Source organism: Onychostruthus taczanowskii, unplaced genomic scaffold, assembly GCF_017590055.1.
Source record: "Onychostruthus taczanowskii isolate IOZ18803 unplaced genomic scaffold, ASM1759005v1 scaffold35, whole genome shotgun sequence".
Taxonomy (NCBI): domain Eukaryota; kingdom Metazoa; phylum Chordata; class Aves; order Passeriformes; family Passeridae; genus Onychostruthus; species Onychostruthus taczanowskii.
In genome coordinates, this window is record NW_024500905.1 from 2,090,784 (window position 1) to 2,107,643 (window position 16,860).

The 16,860-nt window shown below is 38.3% G+C and overlaps 1 protein-coding gene across 1 annotated transcript in view; it reads right to left on the reverse strand.

Moving 5' to 3' along the window:
- TPH2 (tryptophan hydroxylase 2) overlaps positions 1 to 16,860 on the reverse strand; it is a 51,022-nt gene that overhangs the window by 18,488 nt on the left and 15,674 nt on the right. Inside the window, exons 7-8 of the mRNA XM_041411293.1 lie at positions 15,497 to 15,632; positions 10,823 to 10,949 (exon numbers count right to left, since the gene is read on the reverse strand). Coding sequence (XP_041267227.1) covers positions 10,823 to 10,949; positions 15,497 to 15,632 — 263 coding nt within the window. The remainder of the gene's footprint in view (positions 1 to 10,822; positions 10,950 to 15,496; positions 15,633 to 16,860) is intronic.

The following is a 16,860-nucleotide window of genomic DNA, read 5'->3' on the forward strand; positions in this document are numbered from 1 at the left end:
TTAACTCAACCTGCTTTGCAAAAAAGAAGCAAAAAAGATAGTAGGCATAAGCACAAAAGTGTAAGTTCTATTCATGTCAAGCTGACAGACAGATCAAAGAAGAAAAGCAGCTCAGGAAATTTTAAATATCTATTAATTTTTCTACTAAAAATATATCCAAATTGAAGATGTTTTTCACAGCCCCAAACAAAATCTTTTCCAAGTATAGTTGAGCACCTTCTTGCAGCACTCTGATTTTCAGCAGTGAGGGCATATAAAAAGAATCTATCATAACCACAGAGTAGTCAACTGAGTCACCACTGACTTACTTGCCAGCAGTGTGTAAACACAAAGCAAAGCACATGAACGTGTATTCAGCAAAGTGGAAAAATATACTGAGCAAATACCTGTGAGCAGAGAGATTGTGGCTATTCACTGTACCAAAGTCAAAGGAATTTACAGGAATTTTTGGTCTGGAAGTGACTTACCAAACGTGAAGATCACTCCAAAATTGTCACTAGTGATCAGGTTCCCATAGATATGCAAGAATTCTGTGCTTGTGTAGGTCCTAAATTCATTGCAGATATATAGTATATATCTGTATATAAACTAATATGCCTATTCAAAGATGAAAAATTAATCCTATAAAGGTGTTTACATTTGAGAGATGTAAAATGTCTTGTTAAACTATAATTTTAGCTACTTTTATGTAGTCAAACTATATAATTATTACGATTACAGCCTACTGATTCAAGGTAGGGAACAAAAATCTCTAGGGGAAAAAAAGACTAATACACTTTACAGGAAAAAAAAATCATAACCTGTGAGTACCTACTCTTTCCAGCATGTCTTGAAAAAGCTCTGAGCTCATACTGCTTTATCTAACGCTATTAGTAGACACCATCTTTGTGAATGTCTATAGAAAATTCTCTATAAGGTACAGAATATACAAAACTTAAAGCTGACAACTGAAACACGGTTCTTCAGTCTAAACTAATGCTATGTCTGATGCAAAAGCAAATTAAGAGAATAAGACAGTGGAGGGGTTGTTCAAAGTGTGCCTGAAAGGGCACCACCATGTTGAAATTCTGTTGACCTTGCACTGCAACAATTTCAGCCACAGCTGGAATCAAACCAAAACAACCAAAATTGACAGTCACAAGGCCCTTCTCTGTAACCTTGTCTTTGGCTTCAACAATGCTTACAGATTTAGAGTGCTTGCTTTAACTTTCCAAAATCATCCACAAACAAAACAAAAACCTTTATGCAATAATTTCAGAAGGCCTGCTAGCTCTAAGAAGTGGCTAACAGAATTTGTTGCATTCTGTACCTCACAAGTTTGACAAAGGAAGAGACACAACTGCAAAATCATGTGTCCTACAGAATCAATTCAATCCTTGCAGAAATCTTCATTTCTAAATAAGATGTTTTGGAAAGTAAATGATAAAAATTAATTTTACAGCAACAAATTCTACTTTCATTTGTGTGTGTATGACTGTACATCTTTTAAGTGATAGTACACATGGAAATGAGGTTAGCATTTAGCTCACTGACCTAGCTTATTGAAAGCAATGGCAAACTTGCCCCCTGGCCCTCTGTAGCAGCAGCATTGGACTTATAAATATAAAATTAAGCTATACTTGCAAAATTATTTTGGTAGATCACCCAAAAGTATTTCAATTAAAAATGTATGGGACCATACTCCATCCAGCATTTTGATGCTATTTGAAAGCAAGGTGAGGACAGGCATAAGAGACACTTCCGAAGTTGCAGCATTAAGAATAAAGCCCTTGGCATAGTTATGGATGCCAGAACTTGTCTTACTTCCATGCTTTAATCTGTGCGTACAGAGAAAGCACTCAAACATGCTGGGTGAGATAATTAGACTGAACACATGAGGTATGTCCAATCCTGTGAACATTACGTTGGCATCTGTTCAGCTCTTTACAGATATGTATTTTAAGACTCTTTCCATACATTACTATTTGTGTTACGCATAATAACTACATGTATGAATGTCCTTTTGGAAGCAAAATTACTTACTGAACTACCCCAGAAAATAAAAAGAATAGTGAACAGTTTGAGGACATCAGTGAGGCAGCATCTGGAGTGCTGTGTTCAGTTTTGGGCTCCCCAGCATAAGAGAGAGATGGAGTTCCTGGAGCAAGTTCAGCAAAAGGCTATAAAGATGACTCAGGGACTCAAGGACACAAGAGCATCTCTCTTATGAGGAGAGACCGAGGGAGCTGGGCCTGTTCAGCCTTGATAGGAAATGACTGAAAGGGGACCTCAGTCTATCAGTATCTGAAGGCAGGGTGTAAAAAGGATGTTTCCAGGCTCTTCTCAGTGGTGCCCAGCAAGAGGACAAGAGACAATGGGTAGAAACTGATGCACAGGAAGTTCCACCTAAATTTGAGGAAGAACTTTACCGTGGGGGTAACTGTGGGCTGAACCACATTGCCTAGAGAGGTCATGGAGTCTCCCTCACTGGAGACATTCAAAAACCATCTGGAACACAACTCTGCGCAATGTGATCCAGGATGATCCTTCTTGAGCAGGGAGGCTGGACCAGGTGATCCATTGTGGTCCCTCCCAACCCGACCCATTCTGTAATACTTTGACTCTGTGATTACATATAACTGTTTTGGTTTCTGCCTGAGTGCAGAATCTCCTGGTTTCCTTCTCCTGATGTGGTCACTGACCCCTGAAATGAGGGTTGGGTATGCAGGGTAGCAACCATGGTTGCACAGCACAATGCAGCAGGATGCACAGATCCTTGAGCAAAGGAAGTCTGGAGCTGAACCATCCCAACACCACTGTGGGTCCCAGCCAGGTAACCAGACAGCTGCATTCAGGGAGCTGCTCCTCCCTGCAGTCACAAAAGGTATTTTTGCACAGGACTCCTCAGCTACTCTGGCTCCATGGAAAGCATGGGTAAACCCAACTCCTCCACCTGAGCACCCACAGCACAGACATTTCCTCAGTCCCAAGCAGGACCTAGACATGGCTGAAATGAGCTGCTGAACTGAACACACTGAACTCCTTCACACACTGAACTCCTTCATTTCCCCATATACCTGTGTGCTGCTGCTGGAGGATGCCTATGTCTTGTACAAATGACTTAAATATTGTGTTACAGTGTGAACAATACCTACACAGAGACCAGGATTCTCTTTCCTTCTGCATACTGGTGAAAGCTCAGGGGCAGTCAGGAACAGCAGCAGCAATATATTCCAAACCTTTCCTTTATTGCTCTTTTCCCCCCTGATATTTAAACCTTTATTCCTCTAACTTATGATTGATTTGTTACTAGTTGTTACCCAAAATGAGTGTCTTATTGTTGCTCACTGGAAGCTTATGCTGGATACCTTCTTTTTTCCTGGTTACATGTGTTCTATAAAAGACACTTTATGTCTTTTTGCTAATACATTATCAACTCCAGGTCAAAAGAGAAAACAAATATGCAAAAAATCCTATCAAAATTCATAGACTCTTTTCAACCATTCCTCAGCCTTTCTCAACTGGATCCAACACTGAATTGGAAGATGCCTTCCACTTGCATGCACTCCTAAATTCCACAATCTTTTTCTAAGCTATTTTTCAGGCTCACTTTCATTACTACTGTAGCAGAGCAAATGTTCAGAGTGTGAGCTATTGAACTACTGGCAAAGATTACTATTGCAGAATCTGCAATTTCTTAATGAAAATGAAGTTGCTTCTGAAAATAAACAAACGTAATTAGCAAGCCAGTGCTGTGTGAAATTTGCACCATTCTCGTGTTAACCTCTATGTCAAAATGTATTACTTGTGTGCATGAAAATTTGCATTTGCAGTTCAGTAACCTCACAGATTATGATCTAACCACTTCTGGAAACAAAATGCTACAAGAAATAAAAGCAAACCTAGTCTCTGGCTGCAATTTGTTATTTTAATAGAGCCTTTATCTTTAGCATTTCTAACTGCTTAGGGCTTGATCTTCATAAATCACATCCTGTCTAAAATGAACTATATTATTTCTACAGTAAAGTTTCTAATTTCTTCCCTGCTCCCAATTAAGTCAAATTAGCTCTCTCTTGCATCTAGCTTCCTCATTACAGGGCTGGGCCCAAGGATACATATTTATTAGTACTTTACAAAAAACCACTGTTTCTAGTTATTTGTAAGGACAAAATTTTGTCTGTCAGGGCAGCATGAGATCCTTTCAAGAAGCAGGTTACTGACTTGACCAGCTGGGCACCCTCGTAGCAATAGGTGAGCCCTCTTTCACCGTCTTAGCTTTGAGAGACCCAGTATAAAGCACAAGATGTTTCTTTTCGAGATTAACACATCCTATATTGACCTAACCCTTTCTGATCACATACTGGAGGGATTCATATCCTTGTACAGGGATGCAAGATGGATCCACTGTATCCTACTTTCCTTCTGCATCCAGCTTATTTCTTTCATCCCTAAGCAACAACTTGTGTCAGCCCTACAACACCAGGTCCAGCCTTCCTATCATACTAAAGGTTCCCACTTCTATAGCAAGCACATCCAAAACTGACTTGACTTCACAGTGCTACTCTTAATCAAAACTCAGGGGACTGATATTTCCTTTCTCTTTTCCAGTTCTAGCTGGAAAGGATTCAGGGGAGGAATAATATCCTCAATTGCATGAAAAGTAACTAAACAAATCATCGGTTTCCTACCCAGGAAAAGAGAGACCTAAGCAAGAAAATGTGTTCTGTAATCATGATGGCATATAGAAATCCTCCAGGGATGATCTGATCATTCTCTCTTCATATACAAAAAACCTAGTAGGAATCAGGTTAAAAGCAACAAAATGAGACAGTTCACCAGTTAAGCCACAGAGCTCATTGAAAAAGTTACTGAAGGTACTAAAAATGTTTGTGTCTTCAAACATAAACAGCTGTTTCTGGATAGAAATCCTTTCAAGATAATTAGATACATAGAAGCCACATTTGCGAGAACAAGAGCTCTTCAAGTTCCTGATTGGTGAGAGGCTTGGAAAACATTTTAAAATAATCAGATATGCTCATCCTGTTCTTTCATCTCCCCTAAGCAGCTATTTATGATGGGCACAAGTCACCAGCCATGGCACTGACCAACACAGCAATTCTTACAGGTACAAACCTGGAAACAGATGCTCCATAACCAGAAAAAAAGGCCTTAGCAGACTGCCACAAATCCTGCAGAAAATATTGAGCATTAGCTCCCAATTCCAGTAATGGAACTCTTCAATCTGGAGTGCTAGTTTAAAGCTAGTTAAGTATCTCTATTGATATTTTTCTTCTTGGGCCACAAATGTCTGACAGAATGACTGTAAAAATGCACTCCAGGAGACCACTGCAGTATCCTAAAATATTAAATATTGATCCCTGGAATCTACAGTTGTTTTTTTTCCTCCTTAGTCCTGTTTTGTGACATATGTACTATCTTCTCTGCCACCTTTTTGATTATGCATAATGTAGGAAGGACTTCAATTCAGTGCTTCAGCTACTTTATTGGAAAGCATTGCAGAAACAAACCCTTAAAAATGGAGACCATTACTTTTTATTAATTCCTTTAGAACATTTTTCAGAGTAAGCCCACAAATTACGGAATGGTTTTAGAGCAGCGGTCAGTGAGCTCAGCAGCACCTCACCAAAGTAATCCATTAGTAAGCCATCCTTTAATCCTGATTCAAACACACCTGTGTGACTTTGTAATGGTCAAGAAAGACACAAAATTTCATCTGCTTCTGCTTGTGCTGGTTTCACACTTGGATGATTTCCAAATGCATCTTCATACGAGTGGTTTTGCCTGGTTGAAGTCAGGACCAGAAACATTGCCCAGGCCACCTACTGATGAACAGTACAGACCATGGTATAACAGATCATGGTATAAATGTCTGTCTGTAGTGATCCATCATACCTGATTTCAGCTTTATTGTCCTAGCTTTTACCCTGGGAATTGATTCACCTCCCTTAAGTGACATACAGCCCAAATCAGAGAAATTTATGTGTCTCCTGTAAGCACATCAAGATTTGCTTAAGCAGTTTTAAGTTTTTGTATTCAATCCCAGCCACACTTCTGCTCCTTTATTCATTAACTACAGGTACAGCTGGAAGTAACACTTTTGCAAGAAACTCTATTGTGTCATCACTGGATTTAAGGTACTCACTATGCCCAATCTTAGCATCTGTCACACATACACGGCATGCAACTGGGATACAGAAAAAAGACTAAGCAAAGACTTGAATGTTAAATTTCAATATGCTCAGTGACTGCCATAGCTTCTGGGTTATTATACCATGTTTCAGTTGACCAATACATAACTATTTTTATATGTCAGAATAGCTTCAGCAGGGGAACTGGTCACAGACTTAGAACGATGGTTAGTTCCCTATGAATCATTTCACAACTACAAATGAGAAACACACAGGTGGTCTTGATTTTTTAGATGTACAGTGGAAATATTAGAAAACTCAAATGTTCTTCTCAGCTCCATTTGCTCATCCAGGGAGGAAGACAGCAAGCCAGTTCACAAAAATGTACTTTCAGCCTAGCAGTACTAAATAGCCCCTATGCAAAATCTAATCTGTTATTTGTGAAGACAAGAGGCTATTCTGCCTAGTGAGACCACGAATGCTGAGTCTTCCCTAAGTTACCAAATGCTATTCAGTCTTTATCTGAAATGCTCCCGTTTCTTCCATTCTGGTTATCTCCTCAGCAAACATACTGGAGAATTGTTCTGAATTATGTGCCAGATCTTCAGTGTGGGAAAAGGACTAGAATGATGCCAACAAAACCAGAAAATTCTGAGGGAAGACAGGCAGGTAAAGTCACAAGAATTACCACAACCCAGAGAGGTGGCTCTGAATGCTGTTTTTAAGCCAGTATATAATTTTATAACATTTCTTTGCAATACGTACACCAATAAATTAAAGTTAGCTTTAGAAATGAAGTGTTGGCCTGAGTCACCACCTAGGCAAGATAAAACTTTTAGATTCATAACAAGCCTGAAATACATTTACAAGATCTCATCACATAAAATTCCTTCAAATATAAAAGCAATTTTTGTGGTTCTCCATGTAAAGGACAGCCAAAACTAAAGAAATTTCTTCATTTCTACTGTCCTATGCTGTTAAAACACAAGAACAAATACTATCAAGAAAGATGAAAAGGTGGAAGTTTTACAGTTCTAAAGAACTGAATGTTTAAATGTAACTTCCAGTGAGAAATGACTGGGAAAAAAACTTCGCACAACTAATTAGGCCCTAATGACCAAATTATTGGGTAGAAAGATTTGGTGATGAACTGCATGAAAAAGACACTCTGCTAACCCCTTTTCTGAACTGCCACCCACTGAATTTCACCTACACAAACACATCCTATACATACTGCAGCTTGAAGGGGCAACCTGAGCTGTGTTGAAACAACTTAGCAGGAGTCAGGAGTGATTTCTGGCATTAGCAAGATAGGCAGGCTCCTGCTTAGCAACTTGCAGTTTTACTAAGACAGCTCCTAAGTCCACAAATTACAAGTTAACACTGAAGTGTAAATCTAGATGCATTTTTTTTTGTATAATTTTCCTGACAGAACCTTATGTTATGTGCTGTTAAATGTTGCAAATGATATACTATATAAATTAGTTAAAACACCTCGTGTCAAGTCCTCTCTACAGTTTATGGTTTGATAGGTAAGCAGAAAAGACAGCCTTTTTTATTTCTGTACTGTGTGAAAATAGAAAGACCAGACATGCTTAAAAATCAGCTCAAAAAGCAGTTTCGGGAAATCAATCAGAATAGGACAAGATATAAGTAATGATGATGATAATCATTAGAACCAAGACATGCATGACCAATATTGTATTTCCTCAACCAGGGACTGCATTATATCACACCTCACGAAAAGAAGTGACTGATGCAAATATTTTGCTCTGTTTAAGTAACATAATCTCTGTCACCTTTTTTTGTGTGTCTTTCCTCTTTCTTACTCTCCTAAAAGATTGTAAATGAAAATGGAATCTCTCGACAAACCGCTACAAAGACAGTCTTTTGGCTCTTTCAGTATTCCACTCTCATGACAAAGCAGAAGCAATTCCTTTCTTCTTTCCCACATCTGACTACAAGGTCTCAAGAGGATGAAGGGAACTTGCATACTGCCTTTTCAGCTCTCTTCCCCTGCAGCTATTCTTCTCCCTCCAGCTGGCCAGCACCAGGGCCCCTGCAATGCTCTCCCATTTAATTCCTGCCCTCGATGGTGCTGCACAGACATGACTAATTGCAATTTACAAAACACTTCTAGTCTGCCCAGGCACCAGGCTCCAGATTGCTTTACATTCAGTGTGTCAGCCCTGCAGGGACAAAAGCATCAGACATTTCCTTTACAGCTCATGGCAGGGCACAAAGAGCAGATCTATCAAAGCTGATACACAGTGTCTTTTTGAGAGCAGAATGGCACAAAAGATTATGAAATCACCTGTAATAATTCTTCTCTTTCTGGTCTGAATTCCTAAGAGGTGTTTTCCTCTCTTCCTAATGTCATTGTCCTCCCTGTAATGGCTCAACACTTAATGTCACTATCTTTTGAAACAGGTCAGGCTAATGGCAAGCTTGCTTTGGGCATATTGATTCAATCTCATTAATATGCATACTCTCTCTCCATTCGTTTCTCTATTTACTTTGAAGTCATCTCACTGGAACCTGCAATGCTTTCCTGTGTTAAGACTCTTGGCTGGCATTTCTCAGCTTGCTGCGTCTGTTTTTTATCTAGGATGAAAATGGGACTGAATGCTGCAAAAGTTAGTCAATGGCACCTCAGGTGACATTTGGTGCCCAGCTGAATGTATTTCTTGGCCTCCTCACCCTCACTACTGAGAGGTATTCTTTCTACTTGCTCTCAAGTTGCCTGTTTATGTTGCACACTTTAGGGCAAGTAACATCCCTGTATTTGTCAAGCATCTGCCCCAGGGGAGCACAGCCCCTCATTGTACTCCTACCAAAAAAAAAAAAAAACCACCACCAGACTCTTTCTAAATGTCTCTTCCACCTGAAAGAGCTATTTCCAGCATGGGGGGAGAAATCAGCTTTCACTCAGATATCAGATTCTCAGTGTGATAAGGGAAAGTGATTCAGCTGTCTTCCTTTATTTTTTACTTTATGATTCAGAAGCTCATTGTTCAGATGACACAGTCAGTCATAACTGGGAACTTCTGTGAGGGGGAGGAGTACAAGCATTTATATAATATTCAGAGGTCACTTTATATTAGTATCTCTACCCAAACAACCCAGTACCAACATTTTCCTCTACAACAGACCCATGTCATCCAAGGTTATTTTGGGCTGAAATATTTGGGCATACCATTTTCCTCGAAATACTTACAGGGACAGCCAGTTAGGTAGTTTCCCCTGAGACTGCATGTTATGGCAAGGTGGGTTGGTTTCCTACTAAGTCCCTCCCAAGTACATGTGGAAACATGCACTCAACTTTCATGATTTCTCCATACAAACAACTGTTCCTTCTACACAGCCATCCATTAGAAAAACAAGGAACACACACGGAATCATGTGAGAGGAGTTGGCCATGATCAAGGCATTGAGCCTGTCTAACTAAGGACTGAAAACAGTTTGATTAAATTTAGTGGCTTCTTCTGAAAGGAGTCAGAAGATTCAAATCAAACAGGATTCAAATCAAACAAAGGGGTACAAACACCTTTTTTGGCAGTTAGGACTCTAAACCTCTGCTAAGATTGTGCATCAAAACTTCTGCAGTTTAATTGAACCTAATTTAACTCTGCATGCAACAATTCTTTCCAAGCCTTTAAATCCCCACTGTACTTTTGTAGAAGAGCAGCAGCACGCTGCAAAATTTTAACGTATCTAATTCCCCTGCTCTATCTCACAGAATTTTTCAGAAGATAAAATGTTTAAATGTGGAACATTATAAATATGGAGTTTTTTAATCCAATATCATTCTTTAAATTATTTGCCGCATTAGTTTTAACAGGAACCACCTAAGGAAATATACAGTAAGTCAAAACAACTGAACAAAGCAAGTGGTAAAGACCAGTGGTCACTAATTTATGTCATGATGCGAAGAGTTGCACCCCAGTTACTGGAATATGGCAATAGAGCAGGGCTGACAGGTGCTCAGGGGCAGAAAGTCATGACAGCTTGACAGAGTTCCTCACACAAAGGTCATGAAGGCTCCAGTCTCAGCAGCATCTAACAGCTCTAACACACAGACAGCTCACACTGTCTGCTGGCTTGTGACTCACTTGATGCAAGAGAGAATCCATCTCCCAGCTGCTGGCTGAGGCACTTGGTCTTGATCTAGATCTACTGCTGCAAAACCTTGGCTCAGTAACTACATATTCTCCAAGGGGAGCAGCAGGCAAGGATGCAATGTCATCTTAAAATCCATCACACACTGAAATACAATTAAGAGCTGCAAAAGTGAACAGTGAGTTCAAAAATACCAGTGCTAAGAGCCAAAGTGGCCACCTGTGGAGGAGCTAACAGTCTAGAGATCAGAGCACACATCAAAATGTTTTATGTTTTGGTTTTTTCCAAGTTTCCCTTTCTTACTCATTTCCAGCACCTTAAAGCAGACAAAATTAATCTCAGCTAGCCCTGAAAATTGTTGATTATGGAAAATAAAAATTGAAACGGATTACTTAGTGTCATCAGCTTTGGTCTTCTTAAAAACAATGGGAAACCACCTAAAGCTCTGTGACTGTCAAACCATAGTCATCTGGAACCTGAAAATGTAGTCAGCTCTAATATGACAATGCACATCAGTTCATCAGCTAAAAAGCAGGAGAGATGAGAGAGCATGCCACAAAAAGATTTTGACTCACAGTGGCTAATTTCTGAACATCTTCATCAGATGCTCCCAGTGAAGCAAGTCCTATCTCTTGTGAAAACTGTGCAAATTTGGGATCAGCAAGTAGAGGCACATGTCCCAAGAGTTCATGGCATGTATCCCTAAGGGAATGGAAATTAAAAGAGAGTCATTACAGAAATTAATACCATAACAATTCCATAATTAATTTAACATAAGGCATTTTACAGGAGTCTGACCCCTATCTACAATGAAACATGGTTTTTACAGTGTAGTTCTTCCTTGTGTCTACAGTTTCTATGTGTAGGTAGAAACACACACATTTGCTTCTGTTAAATACATTATATATCATTTAACCCCAGCTGTTCCATGATCTGTTCATCATTTCCAGATTGAGTGGAAGAGCCTGATCACTACAATCTTTCAGACTTGGTGACATGAAGACTGAAATGCCCAGAGGAAAGCCAGCTGTCCCACAAGTACAGTTTTCAGCTTTTCTGTCCACACAAATCAAAAACACATTCCCTCTTCTTCTTGCCCGTTCTTCTTTCTGTAATTGGGTAGCACTCCACATCAAACATTTTGCCACTTGCCCCCAGAAATATGGGGCAATATTTACAGAGGTTTCTGTGTGCCTAATTTCTCATTTAGTCATGAAATCCTACTGCAATTACTGGGTACTTTTGTTATGCAGTCTACTTTTCAGCTCACAGATTTCAGAAAAAGCAGAGAATCCAAGTAATTTCAAAAAGAACAGCTGTTCACATCTGTAAGTGCATTGTTAGTCATGACAAAGTGGAGACATAAGTGTACAAAGAACTGCTAACAGAAGTGCACATGCATCATCTACAAAAGCTTTCAAACAATTCTGAAAGTTTTGCTGCATTTGTTCACAGGAAATAATGGACTTGGTAGTAAAGTTCACTTTAAAAATCCAATCTGACGTTTCCTTTGCTTTTGTCTCTTTCAAGACATACCTCTTCTTTTTTTTTTTTTTCTTTTTTTTTTTTTTTTTTTCATCCTAAGCTGTAAACAAATGTTTTAAAGGCAGGGAGAAAACATCAAGTTTTCTGCCTTCTACCCAGAGTCATCCAAATTTTTTTTATAAACTATTTTTGTTTGAAATGTCACAGAACATGACATTGCAGATAAATCACGAACAGAAAAACAACCTTCTATATAATTTAAAGTCTTCTTACTCAGTATCCTCACCAAGAAGTCTGAACCAATAATGTGTAGGTGGATAGTAGTAAATAGAAGTTGGTGGCTTGCCTCACTTGACTGGATAATCATCAGAGGTAAAGGCCCTTCTTTAATTAATTTAATTCCAATCACAACAATTTTTTTCTATATTCTCCTGAAAGATTTAGCTCACTAACAATGCAAAGGACAGCTGGGAAATGTAGTTTGCAGTCTTACAGACACACCACTTCCCAGTACCAAGCAATTCACTGGAGGAACCTGATTTCTCCAACCATCAACTTCCAACATAAAAATTGGTCACAGAGCCCATTCTCTGGAAGCCCAGCACACCAATTCTTGCCTCCACCGAGCAAACCGACACTGATTGCTGAGCATCTGTGCTACACTCCATCAGTTCAGATAGATTTAGCTTTGTATCAGTAGTTCAAGCAGAAGCAAACAGTGAAGCTGGCTCCAAGTTCCTGGCTCCAGATAAGCAGGAAGGCTTCTACAGCAGCATCACTACTACTGACACCTTAGCTAGTTCCTACCTCTCTATTTTCCTGTGCTGAAGCCACAAGCCCCAGAAACAAATAAGCAAATATGATTTATTCCCAGTGCTGCACTGGGACACATGGCCTTTGTTATGTCCACTCTTGCAGACAAAATGAGAACAGACAAAGCCTAATCCCATTAACTTGTCTCTCTTGGCAAGGGGAAAAGAATGACGAGGCAGAAGATATTTCTCTCATGCCTTTAGCTTGTAGATTCTTCATTAAAGCTACGCAAAGTAGTATTTTGAATGTGCAGTTACAAAGAGGGGAGCTTAAAGCAAAAATAATATGAACAAAAAACCCCAAACCCACAAAATCTTTCAGGCAGAAACATGAATCAGTATTTGGGATTGCCATTAGAGTCTTTCAGACTTCGCTGCCAGTCTGGCCCTTTATAGATAGTCTAAACAATATAATTCTTTGCTTAACTACCAAGGCTTGATTCTTTTATTTTGTCTTATTCTGAAAATAATTAAGTTCCTTTAATTTATTCACACACATTGCTCAGAGAAAATAAGATTTTTGTAATGCACTTTTCACAGAAAATTATTTTTCTTGGAGTAAATTAGTTAGTAAAGCAGAAGAAATCTACATAGCTCTGTGAAACGTAATTAAAATCAGGAAGAAATATGTTTTAAAATGCATATGGTAGTGATACAGATCAAACCAAATGAACTCTCTAATTTGTATCTAGATCTGTAGCCCAGGTGTTAAATCTGACAGAAAGCCCACTGAAGTCAAAGGGAGACTCTTTACCTGGTTTATACCATTGAAATGCAACATTCACCAGCCAGGACCTGCAGCAAACCTCATTATGGCCCCATATATCAACCAGGAGATCTCAGGGCATTGCAGCTACTGCAGGAGATGAAGAGCTGCCATTACATTTTGTTTTAATCAGTTTTACCACTGATTTAAAAAAGCACCAGGCTTTCACTCTACACTTCTGGTAACACTTACTGTGTGTTCTATGTTATGGAAAGAAACCTAAACACATTTTAAAAGGGATTTTCAAAATTTTCCTATTTGAGTTCCTGGTAGTCAGTATACACATTACTTAACTAAGGTGAACCAGCAGGTCTGCAAGAAGAGGGTATAACATCATTAGAAAAGGACAACTTTAATACTCTGTTAGTCATATTTAGGTGAGGTGTTAAGACTATAACCTGTATTTTTAAGTTCAGCCCAAATAAGGAATAAAAACCTACATTCTAACTCAACTGTTACTATTACACAGTGATTTTCCAGACAGCGTGACCAAAAATGTTACCAAAAAAGCAGCTGCCATTACCACTAAGGTTCAGCTATGATCCACTGCTTAATTCTGAATGTAAGCAGCATCCTGAAAACTGCAGGGCTTTCAAATACACAAGTCAATGAACTAGAGAACATCAGGAAAAGCACAGACACACTTACTTGCTTCCTGGAAGATGTTATTGCCTTTATCCTGTTGGAGTTATGTACCTAAATCTCTTATCAGTAGATGAAAATGTTCTTCTTGTTTGTACTATGTTAATAAACGTCATCATTCTTTTGCTGAACACTGGTACATGCTGCAGCCTGAAACACTGGCCTCCCACTGGAGAGGAAATCATTGATGCAAAGCCTAGTACTTCCCTTGCATCATTTATTTTTTTGAAATATCTACAGATATTTTTAAATAGACCTGAAGAGGTTCAGCCCTTCCTTCCATCCAAGCCCTTTTTCAAGATTTTCCATTCTATCAATTTTCCTACAAATTTAAAAGATTTAAGTTCTAATTACAGAGGTTATAGAAGTGACTGAATTCCTTCAGGGATCACCACCTCCTTTCCAAAAGAAACACGCACACAAAGTAAGTACTTCACCCCATTCAGATGCTGAGGAAAAGGGCAGAGAAGTGTCTAACAGCACCACCTGGTGACTCCTGCCAGAATAAAGCTACCGCAATTTTAGATACAGCTTAGTACGCCGTGCCATTAAACCTTTTATATTCAAAAATATTACTCCACGGTTTTGGCAGTCAATTAATTAAATCAAACTTAGGCATGAGTCCAAACGTTTACAGAACTGGAGCTGAATATATATGTATGAATCCTTTGTGTAAATTTGGAAAAAAATCAAACATGCTCAAGCGGATTAAACCACAGCTACAATTTCATGCTAACTGCCTGGTGACTGATTCACTGCAAAAAATGTCATTCCTGTGCTTACAGGATCAGCAGATACCTTTGGTAAAACTACCTCCACATTATCTAAATGACAGGTACTGTTCTGCATATATAACACAAGACAAGAACTACAATATCTTTGATCTTCTTTTTCACCACTTTTAATCAAAAGACCATATGCCAAAATATTTCATACCAACTTGCAATATTCTGTTTTGGAAAAGCTACAATGCTGCCCCATAAAAGTCATAATTAAAATGTTTCTCATTTCTGTCATAATTTCCCTGTAACATATCTAATATTCTCTCTTGGTAAGAGAACAGTGCTCCATGTCTTGCTTGTGCTGTGTTATAGGAGAGAATTGAAGTTCAGCTGTGCAACCTGGTCCAAAGAAATAAAAATGGGAACACAGAAGATCAAATTAAAATTCTGAAAGTAGGGCTTTTTCAAGATATTCAGGGTTTTTTTTTCCCCACAACTTCTTTCTAGCTGTCCAGCAGAAAAAAAAAATGTAGATACTTTTTCAAAAATTTTAAGTGAAAACTCTATTTTCCACCAAAATATAATTTAAATAGTATTTCTGACCCACTATATAAATAACCCAGTTATTTAAGACTCTTGTAAAAAGTCAACAAAAAAGTATTTTAATTAAATTCTGGCTCGCCACTGTGAAGGATTTTGTCATCAACAGTGTAAGAAGAATTTCACACTTTGTAGAAAGGTTCCTCTCTTCAATCTTGGCAAATTCAACTGGTTCTTTTAAGAAACTATTTTTTCAGTACTAAAGCAAAGGCAGCAACTTACGGTTCTGGTGTGTAGAGGGGATCTGAGCCGTGCCGTATGTACTGAGTGCAGTGAAAGACTCTGTAGGCTAAGCCAGCTAAAAAGTCACGGGGAGACAGGTATCCAGCAACTGGTCTCACTGTGAAGCCAGACCTTTCTGAAGAGAAAAAGATAATAAAAGGCCATTACAGAGATCTCTGTATCACTTTCTGGTGACAGATTTGTTGCTAATTATTCTACCAGAAGCATAACACAAATAATCTTGACGATCACCACACATCATTTTCAATTATTACATACAAGAAGTATTTTGCATTGCTAGCATATGTATAATGAAAACAGCTTGAGGTATTGCAAAGTTGGTCTGAATATCTTTGTCTAGAAAAAAATGCTAAGGTACCGTAAGTGATGTTCTTAAAATTTTTATGTCTGGTACCAAATGGGAGAGAAGTTTCCATATTGGAAAATATGCAAAATATGTTAAGAAACTAACAGAACAGAATAGGATTAAAACAAATCTGTCCTTATTTTTCACACATAAAATATTGTTTGTGTCAATAAAGTACTGAATTTTATAGTTAAGGTCCTCATTGAAATATTTAAGTGTTCCTTTTTCAGATTTGTCCCAGTGTGAAACAGTTTCAGAATCAGTGACTTCAAAAAGTATGTTTCTCTCAAAAATTAATTATTTATTCTTTCAAAGTTTTTACAGGACAATGTTTCAAGTTTTTCTGCAACAGGTACTACCACCTGCTCTATGTAGTCTGAAAACATTTCTGAAACAAGTGTGAGATTTTGAATTTCTAGCTAGGGACTAAAAATCTGTACAATTTGGCATCATTCCTTAGTGACTGTAACACAATACATGAGAGACCCAGAAGGACACAGTCAAATTCAAAGAATGATGAGTCAGGTATTAGCAAATGCAGGTTTTCACAAACAAGAATTATGGATGAAGTGCAGGCTGAGGAAAGTAAGCTTGTGCTATAAATTCTTTATTTCCTCTAGCTTTTCCATATTTAGATAAAATGCTTTGCTAATTTTTCTCTTACCAGCACATAAGTTGTTTTTTTTCCAAACACCCTCCTTTATAATATTTTAGTTCCTGAGTAAAAAGTTTAAGAAACAAATATATGTATCTGAAAGGACATCTGAGGAGAAATTAAACTCTTAAATTAACTCCTCTGTGGCTTTTCCTCTAGAGCTAAAAACATCTCCATGTCTACCACATTGTCCATATGGGATACATTTCTATTTCAAATTAAAAACGAGAATTTATTTTTGAACTTAAATATGTAATACACTGATCCTTAAAAAATGAAAGAGAAGCACCACATCACCTACAGTGTCCAACACATCTTTTTCAATGTAAAAATAAAAGGACT